The sequence below is a fragment of the Athene cunicularia genome, assembly GCF_003259725.1.
Source record: "Athene cunicularia isolate RWA chromosome 7 unlocalized genomic scaffold, athCun1 chr7_part2, whole genome shotgun sequence".
In the NCBI taxonomy this organism is placed as follows: Eukaryota; Metazoa; Chordata; class Aves; order Strigiformes; family Strigidae; genus Athene; species Athene cunicularia.
Window position 1 is genome coordinate 338498 of NW_020799108.1, and position 27866 is coordinate 366363.

At 37.1% G+C, this 27866-nt stretch overlaps 1 protein-coding gene across 1 annotated transcript in view; it reads right to left on the reverse strand.

The window, feature by feature from the left end:
* Nucleotides 1-5605: 5605 nt before the first annotated feature.
* The window catches only part of CWC22 (CWC22 spliceosome associated protein homolog), a 32751-nt gene continuing 10490 nt past the window's right edge, over nt 5606-27866 (reverse strand). Inside the window, exons 13-20 of the mRNA XM_026853276.1 lie at nt 26905-26986; nt 25639-25699; nt 13894-13971; nt 12777-12929; nt 11741-11868; nt 10669-10770; nt 10390-10583; nt 5606-7069 (exon numbers count right to left, since the gene is read on the reverse strand). Coding sequence (XP_026709077.1) covers nt 6483-7069; nt 10390-10583; nt 10669-10770; nt 11741-11868; nt 12777-12929; nt 13894-13971; nt 25639-25699; nt 26905-26986 — 1385 coding nt within the window. The 3' untranslated portion in view covers nt 5606-6482. The remainder of the gene's footprint in view (nt 7070-10389; nt 10584-10668; nt 10771-11740; nt 11869-12776; nt 12930-13893; nt 13972-25638; nt 25700-26904; nt 26987-27866) is intronic.

Consider the following 27866-nt stretch of genomic DNA (forward strand, 5'->3'; position numbering starts at 1 on the left):
GTGCCAGTGTCCCACCACCCTCACAGGGAAGAATTTCTTCCTTACGTTTAACCTAAATCTGCCCTCTTTCAGCTTAAAACTGTTACCCCTCATCCTATCCCTACACCCCCTGATGCAGAGTCCCTCCCCATCTCTCCTGTAGCCCCTTTCAGCACTGGGAGGCCGCTATAAGGTCTCCCTGGAGCCTTCTCTTCTCTGGGCTGAACACCCCCAACTCTCTCAGCCTGTCCTCACAGGGGAGGTGCTCCAGCCCCTGATCACCTTCGTGACCTCCTCTGGAGCTGCTCAAGCAGGTCCATGTCTTTCTGACGTTGGAAGTACCAGGGCTGGACACAGCACTGCAGGGGGAGTCTCACAAGAGCAGAGCAGAGGGGGAGAATCCCCTCCCTCACCCTGCTGGCCACACTTCTCTCGATGCAGCCCAGCACATGGTTGGCTTTCTGGGCTGCAAGCGCACATTGCTGGCTCACACTCAGTTTTCCATCCACAAATACCCCCAAGTCCTTCTCTGCAGGGCTGTTCTCAAACCGTGTTGACCGCACCACACAGCTTGGTGTCTCTGTTGAATTTGCTGAGGGTTCACTCAATCCCACTGTCCGTGTGGCCAACAAAGATGTGAACCAGCACCGGTCCCAATACCAGCCCCTCAGGAATGCCATTTGTCACTGCTCTCCACTTGGACATTGAGCCACTGACCGCAACTCTTTGAGTGTTATCATCCAGCCAAATCCTTATCCACTGAGTGGTCCATCTGTCAAATCCATGTCTTTCCAATTTAGAGACAAGGATGTCATGTGGGACAGTGTCCTGCACAAGTCCAGGTAGATGATGTCAGTTCTTCTTCCCTTATTCACCAACACTGTAACCCTGTCACAGAAGGCCACTAAACTTGTCAGGCATGATTTGGCTTTAGTGAAGCCATGTTAGGTGTCACTAGTCACCTCCTTATTTTCCATGTGCCCTAGCACAGCTTCCAGAAGGATCCACGCCATGATCCTGCCCCGCACAGAGGTGAGACTGACTGGCCTGTAGTTCCCCAGGTCTGCTGTATTTCCCTTTTTAAAAATGGAGGCTATGTTTCCCCCTTTCCAGTCAGTGAGAGCTTCACCAGATTGCCACGACTTCCCAAATATGATGGATAGTGGCTTAATCACCTCATCTGCCAGTTCCCTCAGGACCTGTCACATCAGCATCTCGTCAGGTCCTATGGACTTGTGCACCTTAGATGATCTCAGACTTGATCTTCTCCTACAGTAGGCAGTTTTTCCTTCTTCCAGTCCCCATCTTTACCTTCTGTGTCTTGAATGATGGGGCCGGAGTCCTCGCCGGTGAACACTGAGGCAAAAGTCATTGAGTACCTCAGCCTTCTCCATGTCCGCAATAGAAAAAGAGGACTCAAGACAGACATAGCTTAAATGGAGTCAAAATGTGACAGTTAATTTTCTTAACGGGGTTGTGTTTTATGGGTTAATAAACCATTTTCCCAACAATACTGAACTTTAAGTTGCACCCTCTCCTTTTTTTTTAAAAAAAAAGTTAGAAGAAAATGCTTGATGATAGTCATGAGTAGACAAGAAAAGAAAATCCCTAACTAGTGTCAGCCAAATTATAGACTTGCTTGAGGAAAACATATAAAAAGCATAACATCTCTGAAGTGACCTTGTTTTTCCAGTGTACAAAGTAGTATTTAGCTCATGCCACTTTTAACCTACTAATACATGTTTTATGTAGAGTTTTAATTAAAATACCTCTTTATTCTGCATTTTTACTTCATTTCCTAAAGAAATATTTTGACAAATAAAAAAGCTTTAAAAAAAATACCCTACTGAAAAAAAATTTAAGGACAAGTTTCCATGCTCTCTGAGTGTTTAATTAGAGTAACTGGAGTAAATTCTCTCTGCTAACATAATAATAGACTCTTGTTTTGTTTAGATTCTTAAAAAAAAAAAAAAAAAAAAAGCCTTATGCTTTCCTAAACAGTGAAAAATAATTCAAAGTAGTTTAAGAATGGTGAATGAAGATGAGCTAGTGTCTTTTATATTCATAAGACTGTACAAATTTAATGACAGGGAGGCACTTAAATTGCTACTGGAGCTTGAAGTGTCCACCCTTGCTCATGTATTCTTTTGGTGGCTGACGTGCTAAACTATTTTAGAGTATACCCTGCATTCAGAAGTTAAGACAAGTTATGTTACCGGAACCTTAAGTAAATTAGAGAACACCACACTCCTAGGTTAAAGCAATATACTGTCTTAATCTAATTAGTACTACTAGTAATCTCCAAAACTGAATTTGATTTTCAATATGTACATGACCTCTTTGTAAACTTTATTTAACATGAATGACACAAACAGAAAAACATTCCTGTAGTCACGTTCCCATTCCCATGCAGAACTGTGGAGATGAACCATCTACAGTTTGAGGACTGTAATATTGCTTAAAAAGCAACTAAAACTGCTTTGGAAAGCATGATCTGTTAATGACAATTTTGAAGTATTTTTAACAAAGGGAGTGGATAGTTTTCCCAAAATTTATTCATGATGATTTACATAACAAGATGATTTAAACAGTGGTAGTCTTTTTTTTTCCAAAAAACCCCATTCTTCAGACTCGAGTATATGAATAATCAAGCTTCGCAGCCTTACTCCCAATAAATTTGTAGTTAAAGAACAAAATAATGCTTCTTACAAACACCACAAACGTCTCAGTCAAGATCTATTCCTACATGGATGGTGAATTCACTGGGTGAGTCAGCAGCTCATCTCTGGAACACCATGAGCAAATTCAGAAACAAAGCCAGGGAGTCCTAGCAAGAGGGATGCAATCTCTCTATACTGTATCTATGAACTTGGATATTACAACTACTTTGGAAAGGTCAATTTTAGGTATATGAGATCAGAGCAGGTTGTCACAAGTTCCTTCCCAAACATCTTTTTGGTTCATGGCGGCTCAGGCCAAGCTGAGTCTGACAGTTTCTTCTAGAAGCTGTTCCCCCCTTGAGGGGCGAAGGCAGACAGCGCTGCGTGATGGAACTCGTACCCGAGTGCTGACCAGCACAAGGGAGTGGGGGAGCCAACTCAAGAAGCGAACAACAGTTACATATATTTAAACACCCCACAAAGACCAAGGCCCAGATGGCTGACACCGCATTGCTATGAATACCCCCACTCATAACACACTTTGAAGTCCAAGGGTACAGGTTGCTAGTTAGAGGGCACATACACAGCACATTTCTCTGACACATTTTCATTCTTCTGAGTCAAGAGCACTTGTGGCTAAAACCTGCAGTTCAGTAAGACCAAAGCAGCTTAGTATTTATTTTGTGAGAGGCAGCCAAGTCATTAGCTGAACACAGCCCAGAAGTACTTGCATTAGGTGACTCCTGATACCAGAGGTCTATTAAAGTCAGAACCAGACCCAGTTGCAGAAAGCTAAGGTTAGGTGGTTTAATCACGCTTTTAAGTAACAAGCATTAACAGCTGAGCAAAATAGTGAAGAACTTCTTGAAGTCTTTGTGTCAAAACTGCTATTCAAAACAGAAGGGAGAGCTCCAGTATTTATAACAGACTAGATGCACGAGTCAGTTCATTACCGTGCATGGTCTACAATTAGCTGTGGAAAGCAAGCCCGAGATCACCGTGGACCACTCAGCTCTACAGCAATTGAGAGGACAGACCGAAAACAAACCCTCAAAACTCTTATGTCACTATGCAGCTCCTGGAATACCCTCATTTTGAATACTACATAGTATTTTGACTTCCCTTATGAAGAATAGAGTAAAATAAATAACTAGGGCAGGAGGACTGATCAGGGCTTTAGAACAGTTCCCCACAAGGAGAGATTACAGATGAATTTTTACTTATGGAAAAGAAATTGCCAAGAATATCCAGGTTTAAGTCTAAAAAAAATCACAAGATGGCAGGCAGGAAACAACTACACACCCTTATTCATAAAACCCATCAGAAGGCAGAAGATAGAAAAGAAACATACTTTTATGTAAAATACTGGAACTGCTGGCAAAGGACCCCCAAAATGAGTTAAAGAATTAGGCCACTTAAAGGTCAAGGCCATATTCAGAGATGCACATAGTGCCTTTGACTCAGGAAGCCCTTAAGCAACAGTCTGCTAAAAACTGGGAATGCACTCGGTATTACTGACCACCAGGTCTCTGGGCTGGAGACACTTTTGGTCTGCCACACTGCAGGCATTCTTCTGAGCATGTGCCTGTTCGTCGACAGGCGGGCATCAGAACTGCTGCTCACTGCCTGACTGCTTCTAGCTAACCTGCTCATAGTAGTAATGCTAAAAATAACAGCTGTTTTTAATAGGTCATTCTATTACGTATCTATTAATATTTCTGGAAATAAAAAAAAAAACCCCACACACTGAGGAACTGTGTATGCAGCTAAGACCGCAGCTCAATTCCTAATCTCACCCTCTCCCTTTTTCACTATCAAAGAGCACAGTATTTTTATCAGCTAGGATGAAATAACACAAAGAACTGGAGATGTTTAAGATGGCATTTCCTGCTCACCATGTCTGAGATCAAACACTTCATTTTTTTAATGTTTCATTTTCACATTTATTAATGTATTTCCATTTATTAAAGATGTAATTAAGAAGCTTTTTAACTTGAACAACATATCTCAAAAGCTATGGGTTAATAAAATTTATGCTATTAAACCCATAACACAGTAAGGGAAGCGTTACTCTAGATAAATTAAGTTTGTAGAATTAAACCATTATGAAGTACAGATCATTTCCAGTAATGTTTGTAGAGAGCTATCTAAGCAGCATAACAAGTATCAGCAGAATTCTTTTTAAAAAAAACATTCTTTCAAATTAAGTTCTCCTGGAATTAACATATACTGTCAAAATGCACAAATCATTTTGAAAATGAGAAGTGCGTGGGACTAAAAACCACCAGCGTTTAAAGATATACCTCATGATGCCACTAAAGCATTTTTAGCTGTGTGGTATAAGATAGAAATCTTATTTTTTTCTCTGCAATATGAATTTATTTTCCATGAAAATGTTTTTGACTGAAAATGTTTTATTACATGAAAGCTTGCAGAAATAAATTCTGTTAAATACAGAAAACATTTTAAAAATGTGACATTTTTCTTAGAAAAATGTTGTGACAAGATTTAGGCAAAACTGATGTATTTCCTTAGGAATTGTTCTATTTTCTGTTCTAAAACAGCTCAAATACATTTCTACGTTTTATACAAAGATGAAATATGATTTACACATGAAATGTGTAAGATGTCATATATCCAGCAACTGTGTTCATTCCACAAAGTACAAAAAAAAAAAAAAAAAAAGAAAAAAAAAAAGTGGTCTTATAGCATCAACAATTGCATAATATACAGCTATCACCTGTGTCTTTCCTACTGACCATGTCCATACTACTCCCTATTTCCAGCTGAAAGACTTGCAAAATTTTCTTTAGGTACTAATGAGATCCAGTGCCTTAACCAGATGATTTTGATTCATTACTCATACAATGAATGTTGAGCTAGTTGCTTCAAATGACTCCAGGTAGAACAATTTGTAATATAAACTGCTGCAGCAATTGATAGGGTGTTTTGTTTTTTTTTTCCCCAAACTTTGCCTCCAATAAGCTTAAGCACTTCAAGCCATGTAGTTCAAAACTAAAAAAGATTTGAAACATCTATTTTGTTTTATTATTTTTTTTATATACTGGAAAGATGTTCCTTATTAAACACTTCCTTTGTAGGGCTAGAGTTGCAATCTATGACTTTAAAATCAAACTCATAGTTGAAAAAAACAACCTAATTTTTTCCCACAAGTGTAACTAGCTCAGGATGTTGCAATATTAAAAAACATTGTGAAAAGTAACAGAACAAGTTGACACACTTTCAAATGTGACATTTAAAACAGCAATATTGCTTTTCCAATTTTTAACTCTTGAAGAAAGAAAAAAAAAAATCAGCTGGAGTATTATCCTGAAAATTTTGGTCAAACTTGCTTCCATGTTTATTAAAAGATAAAAGAATAAACAACTACAGAATGCCTGAAGCACTCATGCTGGTTTGAAAATTTTTATAAAGCCTTCTCATGTAGCATTTTAGATTGCAATCTGAAATTTTTGCGTTTATCACCCTAGCCTCTGCATCTGACTTTCAACTTACAAGCACAGTTAAACCTCCATGGTTTTTAGATTATAAAGTTACAAATACTCGAAACTAAGTGACAAACCACCCATTTTGCTGAGATCTTTAACAGGTTTATTCACAAAATAAACTGCTTCATCTTTATGAAGGAAGAATTTAACAGAAATGCTCAATGTAATAATTATAAAAAAGTGGTACTGAAAGTCTGAAAAAGTCTGATAAAATTTGCAAATGCAAACTATCACTTTGTACAAAAGGTGTTTTTAACGAAAGTTCAGTAAGAGATTTTAAAATACAGTTTTAACAGCTCAGAAATGCACATTTATGTCAAACTCTGGTTAGGTATTATTTTCGTCTGTGTGGGGAATTCTCCCTTCGTCTGTCCTCGTTCTTTCTTGATTCTCTGTACTGGTCAGAATAACGGTTGTACTTCTCTCGGTGTTTCTCTGAACCATTTCTGTATCTGTCTTCTTGTTCCTCCTCTCTTGGACTTGAATTATTATGGCCTCTCTCTCCAGATCTTGATCTCTCTCTTTTTCTGTTGCGATGTCCATTATCTTTGCTCCAGTGTCTGTAATTTTCATCATCAGACAAAGAAGCCCTTCTCTCTGCTTTCTTTGGTTTTGAATTACCGTGCTTATTTACTAGATCCTTACTTCTTTCATGGTTCCTATCCTTGCCACCATGGTAAGTGTCTCTGTCATTGGACTCGCCTCTGTGATGATATTTTGATACATCATCTCTTCTGTGCGATTCTCTCAAATTTCGATGATTTCTTTCTGTTTTGCTCTCAGTATCACTCCTTTCCTCTTGCTGCCTCCTTCCCATTTTCTTTTCCAGTGATTTCCTTTTTCTTTCTTGTTTTTTCCTGGAAACTTTATCAGATTCTCTATTTTTCTTTTGCATTCTCCTTCTTTTGGCTTTAGGAACATCTGAAATTATAAAAAAATATGGAAATAAGGTTGCATTTTAATTTATTATGCTTAACTTGTTTAACAACATAGAAAGTTACAGAGATATTTTCTGTTGGAAAACTTTTGTGGGTATGTATCTGGACAAAGGTTTCAAAATAATGAGCTTTGATTTTATTGTTCCCCCCACACCCAACTGTGTCATGCAATGGGGGAAAATTCACGCATTTGTTAATTGAGCAGGTACTGATTTTAAATGTCTGTCTGCATTACAGGCTTTTTATTTCACATAAAGAGAAATTCTCCATAGAAGTGTGAACAGACTATCAAGCCCAAGAGTACTCTATTTTTCCTCTAAGCTTCAACATTTCTCAGTAACTCCACTGTTATTAACACAAGTACCTCATGTTAACAAAAAGCAAGGTCACAATGCATCAGCCTAAAACCTTAAAAGCATACAAATAAGAAATTAGGGAATATCCCTCTGCATTTCATCCCATTTATAATGTCTATACAGGTATTCAGAACACGATGCAGTTCAATAAGAAACTTCTTCCTCAACTTACCAAAAACATAACAAACCTGCACTTGAATGCAAAACATTACTAAGCAGTCATCAGTATTAAAGCAGAGCAAGTTACTAAATGGGAATCTGCAAACCTGTTGATCCAAGAATTTTTTAGTTATGTAAGATATGCTTCCATATTTGAAGATTTAAAATTCTATCTGCTGACAAAACTCCAATAACTTCCCCCACCCCCTGTTAATTGTTTAAGAGGGAACAACTCAGATTTGTACAGATGTGGCTGCCACTCAGGAGTATCCATCAGCAGGGCTTTTATCCCTTATCTACCTGCAACTGTTGCCTGATCTTTGATAAATTCTACCCATCATCCTCTTGCTAACTTGATACAAAAGGACTAGGCATAGGCTGTAAAGTCATACATCAAAGCACTCTCACAAGTAATTCTTTTAGGAAAGATCACCCTTCCCAGACCATCCAGTCTCTTAAAATCCTTTAGTTTTTCAACTACTTCCTGGAAAAGCTTATCAATTAAAGGAGATTAAAAACAGGAGAGAGGGAAAAAAAATCTTCAACACTATCCTATGGTGAAACTAGAGTCATGCTGAGATGGCTTGAGACAGTGGTACTGCAGCAACATAACAATGGCCCTCTGGCTCACTTTCAGAAGAAACAGCCACAGCTTTGTCAACAATTCAAGATTAAGACTAACCTCTGTATTTCTAAATTCACAGTAGTGCTCATCCCAGTAGAAGAGGCCTTACTCTTCCTGTTTGCTCTTTATAAGGAACCTCTAGACTTCAGTTGACCATATTCATCACTAGCAGCCATTTAAGAATAAGCATTCATTACTGTATAAACTATAATATTGTATCTGCTGTTTCTAATCACCTTTTGAAAATATCACAGACACTGATTCAACAGTACATCAAATATCTGAATTTTACAGGAGCTGGCTAGTCTCATGTCTGAACTAAAGGCTCCCTGGTGTTCTGATAAAATGTGATAATGGATCAATTCAGATAAATTTTAACGAATTAAAAGTTCTCTAAACAGTGTTTTCCCTATTATTTTACATCCACCAGAATACAGAAAAAGACCTGAGAAAGTAGATACAAAGATACAAGCTGCTTTGATTTCATCCTCTGCTGGACCTGTTTTGGTTGGAATGACCTCTCCAGAGCAGTGTTGAGCTGAGCTAGCTGGTAAAGTTCCATACTTTGTCAGTAAGACAGTAATTTTTAATTTAGCTGTATGGTTGATTTCTCATCAGCAGGTTTCCTGTTTTCTCTTATACACTGCACTGTTAAAACACTGAAACATTATAGCACATTCCTCTGAAAAATGCCTTTCAACTCTACCAAGTTATTTTAAAGACTTAAAACACTGCACACACAGGAAGACTTGGGAGTTATAACCAGTACTGTACCTCAACCAAGCTGACCATTAAAGAATATAGTTACCTCCAATTAGTATTCTGGCCACTGTATTTAAGTACACAAGAATCAGGAGGGAAAAAAAAAAGTGAAACCAGGCTACAAAGATATAAAAATGCAAGTTTTCGTGAATGTGTTCCTGAATGGAGGAAGGCCAAGTAGTAAAAGGGAAGGTCCTAAGCTTACAAAAATAAAGTGTTCATCATACTAGCAGACTGCAGACTCAGTTGGTTTGTCACTAAGGACTTACCTCTCTGTCTCCTATCAAGCAGCTCAGCAGAGCTGCAGCTGTCTATGCAGGAGCCATCTGGCTCTTTGCTGAACCAACACCTCTCTGACCCTGTTTAACTGTGCCTTCCTCTAGTGCTTTGTAGTCATTAATGTGATGACACACAAACCAGACTTTGTACAGTAAAATTGCAATGGAGAACAAAAAAGCATTTCCAAAGTATGAGCAGTTCACACTGCTTTTATTTTATTAATCAACGTTTTTATTTCAAAGGTGTGTAATAAATCAAATTATCTTTGAATCAGCAAGCTTCTGTATTATAGAAAGTCATGCTGTGTTATCATCTGCCCACATTATATACAATGGGGGAGACTGCACACATTAACTCATACTAGCATGTACTTTATAGATTAAGCAATGTTTATGACACTTCACATCAAATAGAAGGTTCTACATCAGCAGGATGGTGTAAGATGCTAAACACTAATTATAACGCATAACTATAAAATACTAAGTTGTCAGCAAAAGCTGATTTTTCCTTGGAGATTTTTCTATAGACAAGAACCTTCCCTGTATCACCACACACACTCTTCCTGAGGAAGAGGAATTAGAAATGGAGACCCGGAAGGAGAATAAAATTTAAACACAGTGCTAGAACTGAACCATGTAGTTTCCAACCCATGAAGTTATCACATATTCACAGGGAAGGACACAAGTAGTATAAAGCTCACTCAATGAAGCCAAGCAAAAAAAAAAAAAAAAAGAGTTGTAGGCATTAGCCTCTACAGTTCACCAGTCAGCATCCCACATAGGTATTAATAGGGAATCACCCTAATCCCTCCATCCTCCACTAAACTGTGGGATGAAGTGATAGTACTGTGCAACAGGTATTAACTGTGTGAAAAAGTAATCTACAGAAATGTTCCTCAGACTCTTAGAAATGGAACACAGTTTTTCTAAACTCCCAAAAGAATTTCCATGAACAACATTTAATATTTTAAAACTTGTAAGTTTAAAAAAAAAATGATTAGTTTTTAACGCAGAGAAACTATCACAGTCTAGCTAGTTTTTCCTAAAAACAAACATACACAGAAACAGAAATAGGTGTATAGAAGTAAATAAAAAAAGTAGTAAATAGTTATAGTTTAAATACCTGAGTCACTGCTGTTGTCACTGCTAGATGAGGAGTCACTGCTGCTGGATGACTCTGAGCTACTACTACTGCTGCTGTCAGAATCTGATGAAGAGTCTGTCTCTGAAGATGAAGAGGAATCTGATGACTCAACATCTTGTTTCTGTGTCATTATCATCTTTGGTGCATTTTTAAGATGCTCCCGTAATTCATCCCTAATTAACAAAAAAAAAAAACAAACCTTGCTTTCACTTTTTTTTTTTTTTTTTTTTTGTATCAAATCAGAAAAGTGTTCCTCACGTTAGTCCTCCAAGGCCAATAGAAGTGAAGAAATTGATGGCAAAGCGAGTGTTTCTTGGGTTATCCCGAGGCATTAATCCCTCAAAGAAAGGCTGCAATGTTCTGATGGAAACAAACATCTAAATTAAACACCATGCCAGTTTAGCACTAATTCTCACTGACATTAATAAACTGAAAAAGAAGCTGTATGGGTCTCCACAGGACAGCAAAAATTTTCTCTTAATTTGTTTTTCAAAACTTTGTTGGTATCTGTGATGTATCTGATCAAAATGCTATTTAAACAATTGCCCTTTTATGAAAACATAAACTTCTTCCACAGAAGAATTACATATATAGTATCAAATCAGGACAACAGAAAGCCTGATTTTGTGAAGCCCTGAAGAGACTTGTGAAGTTGCATTAGCCTGTGATAGCAGAGTATAATACTTGTTGTCCAAGAAGATCAAAGATCTAGGTATCTATGCTTAAATCTCAAACAGGGACCTAAGTTTAGTTTCAAGTTGAAGTTTACATGAGCTAGAGCATCTACTAAATTCTTCATCATACATAGAAGAAATCCCAATTTACAGGAAACAGCTTAAGAAACCGAGAGGAACGCTGCCAGAATGCAATGCATTAAATCACTGGCAGGCTTAAAAGAATGTGCTATTTACACTACACTTAAGGATAAGCAACTAAGCCTTGAAAAACTGTTATTAGTATTTATGTGCTTTTTCTAAGTTTTGTCAGAAAAAGATGCCACAGTAACACTACACTGATATATAGCTGAGAATATATAAAAATGGACTTGCACTTGGAAAATTCGTATAACAAGCTGAATGTCATTGAGAAAAAAAATGTAAGATACATCTTGCAAACAGGCATGCACATATCTGAACACAAATGGATGGTAACACACTCGGCTTAATTGCTCACTCATTGCAATGACTAAATTGATACATGCACTTATTCTTGAAGTACAGCAGCTACAGAACTACACTTAGTTGAACTTGAAAACAGAATATTTAGCTGTACTTTTTCAGATAAAGAAACTAATTACATTTACAGTTTTTAAAATGAAATTTCAACTTACTCATCTTTTAACCGTGTATTTAGATTAGGAAGTCCCATATATTCACTGAGTTCCTGAAAGAATATTTTGACAAAAATTCTACTGGAGGATGTGGTAGTTTCTTCACTCAGTATTATACATTCAAGGACCTGCAAATATTTAGAAAAAACCCTTTAGTTTAAACAAATTATTTTATTTATCTTAAAAAACTTCTGTCCTCCTGCAATAACTAATAAAGATTTTATTTTTCCTTCCCCAGGAACATAAACTCTGTAATTCCTAGTTGAGATTTTCTTCTTCAGAAATTCCTTTCTACCGTATGGGAGCAGTTTCTGATCATATTTACGCTACTAATTCTTTAAGGATTTATTTTATCCAGGAAAGCTCCATAAAAGAAAATCAGGTGTATGAACTACTGGGAAGTTAAAGATTTCTGACTTAAGGTCTAATGGAGCAAAATATTTGGACTGACTTCTGTGTGCCTGAAGTGTGACAATTAGACTAGGCTGTGAAACAAGAATAAAACAGTAAGAAGTTACCTTGATATTTATTTCTTCATTTTTATTGTTATACTATTATATCTCAGAATGCAAGACTGCCTTTATTTATTTATTTGGCACTAAATCACAGAAAGGCAGTATTTTAAAATTTTTGACAACCATAAAACTTCTAATATATAATTTTAAAGGTTTCTTTAGGCTTGTTTTTTTAGAGACAGTACTGCTATTTACATTGCTGATTAAAAGTTCAAAATTCTAAAAAAAGTACATTTTAATAAACCAATTCCAGCTGAGCTCAATAAAATAAAAGCTTAAACCACTACTTAAGAATGAGAGAAGGAGGATAAGGATGCACAAGGAGCAAAAAGAGGAGATGGAGCAACACAGAGTTGTTCAACAATGTCTCAGAAGATACTTAAAATAATCCTTTTCGCTACAAATACAAGGAGTTCCAAACTGCAGAATAAATACGAAAACTAATGTATTGTATATTATTTCTGAATACCGGAGATAAATTATTGAAAAGGAAATCTAGGACAATATCCTTTTTTACTTACACTCCATGGAATCGAATCCGTGTACAGTAGATGAGCAAACATCTTGGCAACATTTCTCAGTTTGTTCGTTTCCAAACGATGAATGGTATCATATTGTTCTTTGAAAATAGCTTCAAAGGACTCCATATATTCTTTTTTTAACATGCAGAAACGCTGAGAAAACATTGTACAATTTAAACAACAGGATTAAACAAAATATTGAATATGCAAATAACCTACATGTAAGTGACCTAATGGTGCAAACATTTACCACAAGGTTTTCTTTTTAAATAACCCTTGGAGGAGAAGAAAATACCTTCAAATGGGTAAATTTTATTGCTTTCATCAGTTTGTCAGAAGAAGATACTCATCTGCATTGCAAAGTACTAATTATCAGTTTTGAACTACAACAAATTATCCAGTAAGTGCTTTTACTTCTGTACATCCAGTATTTTCACCTGATGTAACGCCAACAAATGTAACTTTTCTTCATGACATCATTGAATGACTATTTAAAATAGCAGCAGGGAACACAGCAGTAAGACATTTTGAACATAAACATTCCAAAGAACATGGAAATTAACATTCATATTCTACTGAATGGGTACATTCATATGATTAGTGCTTTGTAACTGACTGTCAGCAGAAATATTTCCTCAAATACAGGACAAGAAATACAAAATCGACAAACCCACTACCTTTCAGCATAACTTGCTCCCTTGAGAAGACAAGTATTCTACCTTAACTATCAGATCTGTCAATATCATAGATACAGAAAACTTAGTAACTAAGAAATAATGGCAACTAAATTAGCAATTAGTTAAAGAGCTAGCTGTTTACTGAAAAACAAACAAAAACCCCACCCACAACCCTGGGACAGTAGGTACTTAGTGTTGTGCTCTAAATAAAACCTACTAATAAGCAGCTTTGAATGCAGTGGTAAAAAGAGTCTCCAAAATTAATCTTCAGCAGGAAATTTTCTGGTAACTCAGAATACTGTTACCTCTTTTTAGTATCATTCCTTTGTCACTTATTTATTGTCCATGAATTTGTCCATTAAAACTTAAGTTTGACACACAGAAAAGTAAATCAATGAAGTTATCTACCATAAAGTGCACAATCTGAAATTGGAACTCACCCCTGCCAGCAAACCGAAGAATTTCTCATATGTTCTTTGCTGAGCACAGCAGTCAAGTATCATATTGCACAGTTCTTTCTGGTTTAAGATAAAAAAAAATTCTCCAGGTAAACTCACTGTAGCAGCAAGAAGCCACCATTACTAAGTGCAAAAATATTGAAGAAAGCCTTACACGGACGCGAGCTTTGAAAGAAGAGCATTTACATAAAACTTCATTGGCAACGCAAGTAGTTTTCCGAATTTCTCAGGTTTCATAAATTATCTGGGACACTAATATTAACTTTACCCATTCAAATTTCTTCTGCTGCTCAAGCTAAAATTTATGAGCTAACACACTGTACATGTAACCAAAACATGTAAAAAATAATTTACAAACTGACTTTACCACAGTGCCAAAAGGAGGTATAAGATTAAAAAGGAAAGTTTTTAGAGATTTTGTGGTTTTGGTTTAATTTATTGGAGATTTTTTTTTAAAATAGCACCCTGCATTTATAAGAATGAAGATTCTTCGCAACTGCCAAATGCCAAAACAGCTTACAGACAAGCCATTTGGTAACTCACGATACAACCTGCATACTTAGCAGCAGATTTCCAAAACCAGAAATATCTGTAGATTTTGGTATATACCAGGTTCTTTCAATTATTGAGACAATTTTCATGACAAGCTCTGCTTACCTTACACAAGCAGAAGGCAGTGCTTCACCGCCACTGCTTCACCAGAGCCTCAGAGTGACATTCAGAATGTCTAAACTCAACCTTGGGAAGCCAGTATGCCTGGACTTCCTCTATAACCGAGAGAGTGAGAGGAACTGTTGTAAAGAAGCTGGTTTAGACTCATGTTCTGAATCACTCTCTACAAAAGCATCTCTCCTTCTTGGCTAGGAAGGTGCAGAGAAAGCCTAGCTAGACTAGCCTCCCCAAAATTCTTATGCATCGCCTTGCCTCCCCCCCAGACTACCTTCCATTTTTCCCCCTGACCATGGTGGACATGGATGCAACCACCAGCTATGGCAGGCCTACAGGAGAGGCTCTCCTTCCACCAATACCCTATCTAACAGTTAGCCCCAGTATTTGTGAAGTACAGAATCACAGAATCGTCTAGGTCGGAAAAGACCTTGAAGATCATCCAGTCCAACCATCAACCCAACACTAACAGTTCCCAACTACACCAGTTCCCTCAGCACTATGTCAACCCAACTCCTGAACACCTCCAGGGATGGGGACTCCACCATTGCCCTGAGCAGCCCATTTCAACGCCCAACAACCCCTTCTGCAAAGAAATACTTCCTAATATCCAGTCTAAAACTTCCCTGCTGCAACTTGACGCCATTCCCTCTTGTCCCATCTCTCGTTACTTGGTTAAAGAGACTCATCCCCAGCTCTCTGCACCCTCCTTTCAGGGAGCTGTAGAGGGCGATGAGGTCTCCCCTCAGCCTCCTCTTCTCCAGACTAAACCCCCCCAGTTCCCTCAGCCTCTCCCCAGCAGACCTGTGCTCCAGACCCTGCACCAGCTCCGTTGCCCTTCTCTGGACACGCTCGAGTCATTCAATGGCCTTTTTGTAGTGAGGGGCCCAAAACTGAACACAGGAATCGAGGGGTGGCCTCACCAGTGCCGAGTGCAGAGGTGAAATCCCTTCCCTGTCCCCGCTGGCCACGCTATTGCTGACACAAGCCAGGATGCCATTGGCCTTGGCCACACTGCTGGCTCCTGTTCAGCCACTGTCAATCATGCCCCCCAGGTCCCTCTCTGACTGGCAGCTCTCCAGCCACTCTTCCCCAAGCCTGTAGCGCTGCTGGGGGTTGTTGTGGCCCAAGGGCAGCCCCCGGCATTTGCCCTTAGTGAAACTCCTCCAGTTGGCCTCAGCCCTCGCTCCAGCCTGTCCAGATCTCTCTGCAGAGCCTCCCGACCCTCGAGCAGATCAACACTCCCACCCAACTGGGTGTCATCTGCAAACTGACTGAGGGTGCACTCGATCCCTTGTCTAGATCATCAATAAAGATGTTAAACAGGAGTGGCCCCAACACTCAGCCCTGGGGGACACCACTCATGACTGGCTGACAACTGGATTTAACTCCGTTCACCACCACTCTTTGGGTCCGGCCATCCAGGTTGTCTGGCTCCCTTTCTCCTCGTTCCCCAACACACCATCACCCCAAGATCATTACTGAACTGCCCTCTGGCAGCTACCTCCTCCTATTTCTTCACACACAGCAAACTAAGAACCAGGGGGAAACACACAGAGGTGATTCTGCTTTGTACATGGCCTCTAGGACCAGAGCCTTTCACCAGCTGAGAGCAGCGATCTAGGCAAATAAGCATACACAAGTTTAAAAACAAACTGATTCCTCTGACCTACGCTGTAGGTTACAGATTGTAATGCAATTATGAGAACTGGTTTAGGGTTTATTTCGAAACATTAAGATGAGTGAAGCAAACATTTTTATGTAAATTAAGAGCCATGAAATACACAGCACTTAAACAGGACTGCAGTTTTTTCTCATTAATTTTTATTATTATTTTCTCATAAGACTAACTCTATAGCATAAACCAATTTAAGAGATTCCCAAACAGGTTTTTGGCTGTCAGTCATGTATCTTTCACAATTAGTTTAATTTCTCCTTAAACTAATAATAACACTCCCATAAAAAATGCTGAATACTTTCAAGCATTTTGTCCTCTTTGTATCTCACACCAGTTTACTGTAACACATACGATTTCACTCTCCCACTTGTGCCATTCTTCCAAGAATGTATTCCAAAACAAAACATTTTGCTCATCATAAAAACTCAAAACAAATAAAAGCCAACCATGCTGAATGAGAAAAAAAATATCTTCTCCAAATAATGAGGCAGCAATGTATCAAACTTAGATGTGTTTAAAGGCATTCCTTTCAACACTGTCACACCGTGTTAGTGTGATATATTAAAATGCATATTAACTTTTTATATTATCCTGTTCTACAGTAATGCTGCAGTTAATCAGTTTTTAAACAATAAAAAGGGTGAAGTGCTGATGCCACTGCTAAGAATGTCAGCAAGACTTGAAAAACAAATTACTTTTCTTCCTCATCTTAAATGCAATTATAACATTGGCATCCCCTGTGGTTTACAGTAATTAAATATTTTAACATTTTAATTAAATATGACAACGATTTCTAGGAGGCTATCTTGAATAACCACACGCATTAAAACAGAGTTGCCCACGAAGACATTGTTGCTAGTGTTATCTAAACAACTTGAGGTTAGGTCTAGAGTAACCGCCTTCCAGATTAAAAATTAAAAAACTTTAAAATGATTTAATTATTTCTTCAGAGATGTGACAAGTTCACATGGGAATTCTAGCTTCATTTATAGCTTTAAAGGTTAGTTAACTCATTTCTGTACTTCCAGTGATAACACTTCTGGTGATGCTTATGTCAGGAAGAGCCTGCGTTTAGTCCATCACTTGCTTTAAAGAATGCAATGAATTTGTTTCCCAGTTTTACAGGCAATTTATATACTGTGTTGGTCAACAGTTTTCATACAATGCTCAACAAGGGACTATTCATCTTAGTTAAAAAAGTATGTATAGCTACCCAATCATGAAGTAAACCACTCTGAAAATATCTGAGATTCCATACAGATAATGAACAATCTTTTGTAAAGATCTTATATTCATTATTGTATCATGGAAAAAGAGGCACTTCCCCAAACTGCTAAGACAGAAGTAGAAAGTTCCCTTGAAATACACTGCATTTCTTACAGCTCTCCCTAAACATTTCCTACTAGCTCTTATCCAAAAAGGATAATGGTTTAGACAGACCATGGCTCAATCCAACTTGGCAAGTATCCTCATACATTTAAAGATGCTAAAGGGTAAACTAGGAAAGACAGAAAAATCAGATTTGACTTTTTCCCCAGCTTTATCATCTTAAAAAACAAGCACACTCTGCCCACTCTGTATTCTCTCAGCTTCACACAAAGGCTCTTTCACTGCAGATGGAAGAGGTAGAGCAACTCTAGTTTTCTCACTCCCTTCTGATCATGGGTTCCTTTTTACAGCTACTACTCCCCCCCCCCATTTCTTCCCTTATTTTTTGCTATTCCTTTTCTTTAAGATTTGCATTCAGCTAAGACTGCAATTTTGAAGCTGCCCCACAGGCCGCCTCCAAGAGGTCTCCTTCTCCCCTCCCTAGCTGGAAGCGATGTAATTTCCACCTCCTCTCCCTTGCCAGCCACAGGGCTCTGTTCCATCCACTGCATGCACAAGCTGAAGCAATCATGAGACACCTCCACCCTGTAAGCTAATGTAGCTTCTTAAAATACAAAACTAACAGTGCCAGCACTTGGTTTACCGAGCAGAGAACATAGGCTGGTTTAAATCAATGCGAAATTTGAATTATGTGAAATTTGTGCCTTGCATTTTATACATTTGCACTGCTTTTGCAGATGTCACAGGTCAGCCAAAACAACTAGTTCATTCACATCTACAGAACTATTTAGAAACTGTTTTCAATTTAAATATGTAATCTACATTATTAACTGCAGGGAATCAAAGAGGAAAACTGCTTCCACTAATGGGTCTTCCGAAAGTTTAACTCAATATCCAGATTTTGCACCTATACATACATTTCCTGATGCTCTGTATCTTCAGGCATTACATTGATGCCAATGGCACTGTATGTTACAGAAATTAAAGCCACTGAAGAAGCAAGACCTTGTCTATTGAAGCTTTATATCCTAATTATAGAGTGTTCAGAAGCAGGGTGGGGTTTTTTTGGGTTGTAGTCTTCTGAGGCTCCTACAATGTGTGAAAACCAGGTCAAAGCCACTATGTAATTTGTAAAAACTTTGATCACTGTAAAATGGCCAGACAGTAGCAGAATATAAACAAGTACACAAATCAACACTTCTGACTTAAAAAATGTCAAAGTCCAGTTTCTAGTGGGAGTATGGACCTCAAACTCAAGACTACTGGTAACACTAATATTTTCTTTCTTCAACACCTTTTGAAGACTCCCAAGGAACCTACCTCAGATTGCTTTTCAATTTGTGATCTATGCATCTCTAGTGTTAAATATATTATTTGTATTTTGAATATCTAATTTACAAGCCATATAAGATAACTTGTGTATCTATGTACCAAATAAACATCCTGTAAACTGATGGACTGTCAAAATTATTTCCAGGATCATACAGGTCATAAAGCGATAGCCAAACAGTTTAAGAAACTATGCCCTGTAGGTAAGGCTTACTTATTACCCCTTGGATTAAGAAAAAGCTGTAAGCACACAGTCCTTTTCAACACAAAGGAAATCAGGCTAAGGATCAGCTTCTTCCAGAAGTTTTGAAATTACTAACAATTCAACTATCAGCATTTTTCAAGAATTAAGATTTTTAATAATTACATTTTAGATTTTATATAATATATAGACATTCTTATTTTACTGTTACTTATCATACTAAAGCACCTGGAAAGTAAGATAACTAATGCCTTAAGCTGGGTTGATCTTCAGATCAGTAGTTTGAGAATAAGATCATACCAATGGAACTTGCAGATTTAAGGCAATGTATTTGAAAAGAAGTACAGTTAAATTTAATGAAAAATCTTAACTAAATACTACAATAGTCCAGGATAAACTAGCGTATGGTTCCGAAAAAGAGGTGCATCCATGTCATTAGACTTATACTCCCAGACATTAACAACAATAAAAGCAGCAGGGAAATAAAGGAAGTTTATGTATTAACAGAACTGCAATTAAATACACTTTAAACCACAATGTCAGAGTTACTGCTCTGTACTTTTTAAAAAAATTGGTAAGTTATGAGAATTCAGATTGATTCAGCATCTCAGGTCCATAAGAAGAAACCCTTTTTCAAAAGACAAATCTACTTGAGGTTGATCGCCTTTTACAGGCAGTATAGCAAGCCTGTGAACTTATCATGGTGCCACTGCCAAACCTACCAGCTGCAATGCCCTACAACAAGAAAGGAAACCAACGAATCTAAGAAATTATTGACTTGATTAGAACGGAATTATCAGCTTCAGACCATCCCACTCTACACCAGTTTCCTGGTCTACATTCTCACTGAATGTCAAAATAAGTACTTCTGTTAACTTCAAGACTCAATGCATAAATAGCACAAGAGATACTGACACCCCCACCCCTCCAACTAGGACTGTTTTGAGCAAGTGTGACACCATCCTGTAAAAATGAAAATGTGTCAAATGCATGCATAATTCTTTCAAGAAGGATGTGCCTACAATAACTTTTCTCTTTTCAAGTGAAAAAAAAACTTATCCCATGACCCATTACTTTGTCTGAGATAACTGCATTGAGGGTCAGATATTCTTATAGAAGAGGCTGTAATTTAATTTAGCAAAGTTCCAAGCATGGCTGTATACCACTTCAATTCTCATCACAGTCAAGAAAAAAAAAAAAAAAAAGGAACAAAAGCCTAAAAGCCAATCTGTTTTAGGCACATTTTCAAAGAGTATGTACAATGTATGGTTGGTTGTATTTTTGGTTGAGTCATCCCCACCCTACCTCCCACCTTGAGGGAGACTGGGCAAGAAGGTAAGACATTTCCTTTTCTGCTCTCAGCTTGTATGATGCTAAGAACCTTTTAAAATTAAGTATTCTGTAGGCAGTATCATCTTTAAGAAAAAAACCAAACCAAACCAACTCTATTCCTCATATATGTTTTCCTAAAGAAGTATCAATTCTCTAGCTAAGTGGTTGTCATGCCTGTCTCGATTTGTAGTACTGTGAGGATCCTCAACTCCTTTTCTTTCAGCTAAAAGCCATCAGAAACTGAAGTGTACTCCTCCAAGAACAGAGGCAATGAAAATCTCTTAAGGGAAAGCATAATAAGCATATTTCTGACATTTTAGTCAGGCTTGCTGTTTGTGTTCCTCACAGTTCAGAAGCCAGAACAACTAGTAATACCATACTCGTCTAACTACAGTTTTAATTTATTTAAATTTTCTTCTTTGGTAATGCATGGGATTGATGCAGCTTTAACACAGATAATAACAGTACTTTTTTAAAAGGAGAAATAGCATGCTCTGCCAAAACTGAACATATGCCCAAAGCAGCAACCGTAAGGCGTGCTTAGAACAGCTTCTCACAGGCTGTAGTACAGATTACAATAAAGCTTTTCAACTTTTGGTCTGCAGGCTTCAGTTGGGTCTAAATAACACCAAGAAAAGCAAGCCTCCTCCTGTTAAATTTACTGCAAAAAGAATTTCAACTATTTAAATTTCTTCTTTCTTTAAAAAAAAAAATCAGAAACCAATACATGAAAACAATATTCTGAGTATCTGTCATACTTAATTACTATGGCCTAATGCAGAACAGAACTAGGATACTGAAGTGAGTCAAATAAACAACAACAAAAAAAAGAGCAATAAACCCCTTTGTTAAAGTTTAAGAATCCACATGGAAGAGTATGAGAAACAGAGTCCCAAAGCACAGGAGATGCATACAAGTGTCTTCATATCTCAGTTACAGTAACAACATTCACAGATCTGAAGTAAAGAAGCAGAGGTATGCTAGGTTAGCAAGAGTCCACCTGGAACCTGCTCCTCAAGAAGGGATGGATGTCAGCACAAGAGATACTGAAGAAGTAAAATTTAGAAGGCTTTCATACCTGGACAAGCATTCAGAAGAGATTTCAAAAACAAAGCAGGGGGGAAAAATAATCTAAAAAATCAGAAGCAGGAAGAGAGCGATACCATTTCATCTGCTGAAGTCATAAGAAACAGAGTAACAGGAAAAACAAAATTAATTTGAATAGGCTTTTAGTAATACATTTAGGAAAAATTCTCATAACAGAACTGAGAAAAGTAACAAGACTTTTAAAGTGGTAGAACAAGAGAGGATCTACAAAACATCATGCACAGAGGCATCCTGAAAACCTGTAACATGGAAGACACAGTGTAAAAAAGGATCAGGAGGAAAATTTGTGACAAAAAAAGTTTGGAAATGGCTTCTAGACATTTATATTAAACAGGCAGTAAAAAGCCACAGAGGAGTAATACGTTTGCTCATTCAAGGTAGCTATGACATGCCAAAAAAGGATAAAGAAAGAAGAAACCTGAAGAGTTACAAAAATACCACAAAGACAGAGAAACAAGAAAGCACATTGCCTACATCTATCAAAGATTAATAAAATACAGAAGAAATTTATGCATTTCAGTCATTAAAAGTTAAATCTTCTTTAGAAGGGCCCACTGACACAGAAGATGACATTGAACATGCTGGAGTCATCTAAAACAGTATTGAAAAGCACAAGAACCAGATCAAGTACTATCAGGAGTACAGTCAAACACAAGGTCCAGGTACAAGAAGCTGATATTTCCAGAATACTGGAACAAAAATAAACAAATGAAAAAGTCAAGGAAAAAAGAAAAACTGGAAACAAAACCTGAGTTTGTAAATCTGGAAAACTGTGGAAAGGTGTTTTCTAGAGAAACTTAGGACATAGTAGTAGACAAACTTTTCACCCAAAAAAAAGATGTGGGGGGGGAAAAAAAGAAAGAATGAGATGGAAATAAGTGAGTATTTTGAGGAAGGAGAATATATAGCTGGAGACTAACAATTAAATGCACGAAAATCAGATGGGAAATGGAAGATAGATGTTTCCGTTTAACAACACCATTCCCTTCTGAAAAAACAGGCTTTCAGTTCATGGCAAAATGAAAAATGTGTTTATGTCAGAACACAATAATTTTAGGCTAGTAAATACAAAAATGACCGCCAACATTCCCCTCAGCACCTGGCACTAAACTGCAGTGCCAAAAAGCAGTATTATGTTGTTCTATTCTCTAGATTATCCATTTGAACCTTAATCCTCTTTCTGCGAGTCAGAGCTGTGTGACAGATCCATTGCTGGTATTAAGCATACAAACACTCATGTTGCACAGCAGTTAACATGACATGATAATCTGATAATTTAACTGCTGATAAAAACTGCTAAATATATTCCTGAATTTGGCCCTACTAAATCATGCCAAAAATCTCTGTAAAGTTTTCCAGAACAATTAACCTGCAAGAAAGTTGTTAAGACTTTGTTAAGTCTCAAAACTGTTGTTCACGTCTGTCTTCAGGTTTTGAATATTCCTATCAGGTTTTAGATTGTGTCTAATTGACAATTCATTACTCAAAGCCTGTGGAAAAGTCTTAAAGACAGAACTAAAAAACCCCCTGGTTTTATTAACTAAAGCCTTCCAGAAGGAAAACATGAAGTTACTGTAAAATTAAACTTCATTTTAACAATGAGAATTTTAAGTTTTGCCTGATTTTTATGGAATAGAAACTGCATTAAACAATACTTCATTCAAACACCCTTGTACCTGCTTCTCATGATAAACACAATTCATAGCACAGAGAATGAGCTCTTACTTACAGGGTCTTAACTGTAAGAAACGGCCAACCCGTGATATCATCACCTCTCCTACACTCAATCTAAATTGCAATTTTCTTACAAGCATAAACAAACTGAAGATTCACCCAAGAGTTCATCAAACATTTCAGGAACTTCTCAAGATTGGTTAAAGCTTTGAATCACAAGGTGCAAACAAGTTATAAAGACACAACATCCTGCAATGCAGTCTGCTGAAGCTCTCAGTAAAACAGACCCAAAAAAAAGCCCCAGAAATGCTTTATGGCTAAAAAGATAATCCTGTGGTTTGTTTTGATAATGAAAGCAGTGGGAATCCATTCAATAAAGGCTTCAATCAGAAGATATTGACTTGAAAGAATAAAAGATCATTTTCCTTGTTTAGAAAGTGACACTTAATTCAACTAGAAATTTCCTGCTGAACGCATTCAGTTTTTTATCCACAGACAGACTCGAGCCCCATAAATCCTTAAATAATTTTGTCTGTATCAGGTTGCTCTTTCTGCTCTCGCATTGATCAGGAAACCTTGAGCTTTTTTTCTTTTTGCCCCCATAAACACTCCTTAGGAGCTTTAAGTCTATGCAATGAGCAAGTCAAAGGTCTCACATCTTTAAGACAAGGTGAAAAGTAATGATAATTATTGGGGGGGTGGGGAAAAAAAGATCAGCAAAATGAAGATGCCTCATGATTAGAAGACAGTTTTACAGCAGTTTTGAACTTTGAATTGTAGTAATTCCTAGTACTGAACTGTAGGTTTTGTATTATGGAATCATAGGTTGATACCAATTTTTTAATCTTTTTAGACAGATATACATCTGCACACAGACACACAAAATGCCAAAAATAACACTTACTCATTTATTTTAAAAGCATTTCATTCACAATTACAGCTGAATCATAACTACATCACCTCAGATTCCTCTTTTTTAATGGGGTGGTGTGCTAACCAAAATAAATAATTTAAGCACCACAAACTGCAATATTCGAATACATAAATTCTTATTTATCTAAATATAGTAGTTTTCAAAGAACTCTATAAATTTTTATATTAAAAACTGTGATGCTTAGTGAATTTTACACACTTTCCAGAGCACGTGATAGGAAAGAATCTGTTAGAATGAAATATCAAGGGAACAAAGTAATATTGTCTAGAGACTTGACTAGACAAATAGTGGGATATCATATTTTGTCTCCTCTGATCATTTGTTCTTTATATAGACATGAAAGTCAGTGGAAACATTTCAGAGATTATAGTGCTGCTGGTCACAAAGATACTGTACTCTAAATTAGTTAGCACTGTATTTAATTGATTCCCAACAGTCCCAGGTTTTTTTCCTCTTTAGAATTCTTCAGGTTATGCTTCGCTGAGAATTATAATCCTATGCATGCTTGATATTGCGTTTCATGCACAGAATTAAATAGATGAGAAAATACACAACAATCACCTGAATTCTCAGGTTATTCCATGTAAATTCCTTATTTAAATAGTACAAGAACTGAAAAAAACAGGCAACCGATTTCTGATTACTAGATTAAACAGTTTTCAAAGAACACTTAACTGTAGCCCAGATCTTCACTTACTAGTTACTCTTTTTAAGGTTACTTTTACACAGAACAGTGATAATTAAGACCACAAGAGAATTAACAGCTCTCTCAAGTGCAACCCTCATGACAGCTTACAACTGACTAAAAAGCTGTTTATAGAATTAGATTAATATCTACATTCTACCAGGATATAGTATAAGTACTAGCTGAAGGACAGTTTCCTTTACCTGAAAACATATCAACTAACTGTATTGATCTTACACAGCATCCAAAGACAAAACAGATTTTGTCTGACATCTCCAAGATTACAAGTTACAGCTGCTTTAATTCAATACACTGTTGTTCAAAGAGGACTGTGAAAGTAGCAAAACACCATATTCATTAGCACTATGCTAAATTTCAAGCCACACTGATAAAGTCTACAGCTGCCTGCAAATATGATCTTCAACTCCCAAGTTCTTTCAGAGACACAGCTCTGAGAAAGAATGACTGCCATGTTACAGTACTTTTATCATAGCACAAATGTTTCAACAGTCCAACCAACAAAGCTTTTCTAACAGGCTCTGAGCAAGCTTTTGAACTGCTTGACAGAAAGAAGCAATTGCCTAAGACAAACCTCTCATGAAATATGTGTCAGCCTATTTGCTCTAAAGGTTGTAAGACTCATTTTGAGGAACATCAGCTGTATAGAATCACTCATTTATCTGCTTGCTATATAGACTAGGTCCCGGGACAAGAGTAAGGATTGTAGATACTACCATAGGACTATTTCTTAAAAATATTAATAACAAAAAAGAGTAAGAATCAAAGCTTACAGTCTGACTTTCAGGAAAGTCCATCTTAAGCAATTTGTGAGCACATTCTTCAAAGTCTAAGCTGCAAAAAGAGAAAAAAATACTTCTCATTATCTATGAAATACATGCTATGCTAAAAACATTCCAGAATTATATTGATTGTTGGTGCTAGAACTGCAACTGTTTTGAAATAAAGTATCTTGTTCACATTCAGAAAGCTGTTTGTTTTGTTGGTGGTTTTGATGTTGTGGGTTTTTTTAATAAACATTTTGTATTTCAGGAGTTTGTATTTAAAAGTTAATCTAAAGTCATTGCATTTGCAGATAATCTGAAAACAAGATGACTCGGGTCATTATTACTATTACATCATCTTACAAAACTTAGGAAAACAAACATGTAGCTCATTTTGCACATCCTGAAAAACACTGAAATGCAAGCACTGTACATAAGCTCCAAATGCAGCACATACCACTCCCTTCTCTTTGCACTCCTGTTCTTGCATGTTGAAAGCCTTTAGCTACCAGTAAGTACCTCCCTCCACTCAAGTATAAGATGAACAAATTCAAGCATGGCAAAAAAGTATTGAACAGTAATTTTGAGAAACAGAGGAGCCTTTCATACACCTCTGTATGGTCTTAATTGATATGTCTAATGATCAATACCACAACTACATTCTCTCACTCCTTGTGCAGGTTCAGACCTGCAGAATACTGTGGGCCATGCCTACTTTTAATGATAAAATTGAGTGGCATGCAACACATGAAACTCTCCTTTCAACCAGGAGGCACATGAGTTATACACATTTTGAAAATTTGCACCAGGTACTGCAAGGGAATTTCATTCTCAAGACGAATACAAATACAGTATACCTCAAGGCTGGTATCTGTATACTTATTTTCCAAACAGTGCAGATGGGAACAGACCTAAAGAGTACCACACTGCAGAACTACTTACTCTCAGAATTAGAAAAAAACTCTACAGTAGCTCTACTTTAAGCATGTCACATTTTTTTTCAGAAATTCTTAGAATGCTGTGTAATCTGAAGATCACTGACTTGTGTTCACTGAAAATTCTGATTATGGAAATCTTCATAGAAAGTCCCAGCGCACTACTCAAACATTTTGAAACAATTAAGATTTGTCTTATAATACAATCGGGTCAAACTCCATAAAGAACGCTTCTCTGCTTTTACTGCACATTAGAAAGGAATTTAGAAAGAAAGAGAATTCCAATTCACCCATTTCAAAGGGACTACACTCATAGGTGTACAAAGTATATTATATTTACCTTGACTGAATAGCAAGATAAATTGTACGACGGAAGGACACCAGGTTAATTTCTGTTTTGTCATGAACAGTAACTTTCTGACCTGAGGAAGGAAAACATGAAGTGCAGAACTTTGAGGCATATATATGCAATCTCTTAGAACAGCCCTATTTAGTAAGTCTGTAGCACACTACGTAACGCTTTATCCAAAAGTATTTAGGAGCATTTAGCAGGTTTATGTATTTTTGTTTTTTGGGTTTTTTCCTTCTCTAAAAATAAAACAATCAAAAACCCAGTATTTGTCATCTGTAATTTAAGTTTTAAGAAAATAACTGTCTTTTTAAAGACCTTTCATGTAACTTAGCCACTTTAACCTCTGGGTTTGACATTTCTTGTCTATGTTGTAGCAACATATTTTCTGCATAATTTAACTACACAACGCTTTATGTAGCCTTCCTGATTTTAATAAGAAATTCTTTTTCTGTTATGTTTAGGATCTATATAACAGCAATCTGCAAAGTTCTGTTTTGTCCTGGAGCATGTGTGGAAAAACCCATTCCAAATCAAAACCATTATGGGAACACCACCTTCATTCATAAGGTGCTCGCTACTCCTTCATGCTTTTAAAGTTTTGTAATAGCATAAATGATGAAGTGTTATGCAAATTCTCACACTCCTCATCAGCCTGGAAGCTCTGCTCTTCTGTGAAATACTCCAGCAAACTGGTGAGGAAATCCATTCCTGGTATTTTACAAGAACAGGACTCGACTGGCTTTTCAATTACTCACACAGTCTGGACAAACATTTCAGTTATGTTTATCCAACAGGTTTTTTTCTTGGGAATCAAATACATTCTGTCAAAATGTGCAAATGTGGACTGCTTCCACTAAAGATTGAGAAAGGGGGCCAAAACTGAACTAAGAAGGGAGACAGAGGATGTAAATACAGTTGTAAGAAAACCCATTCTGATTTTGAAAGTGACT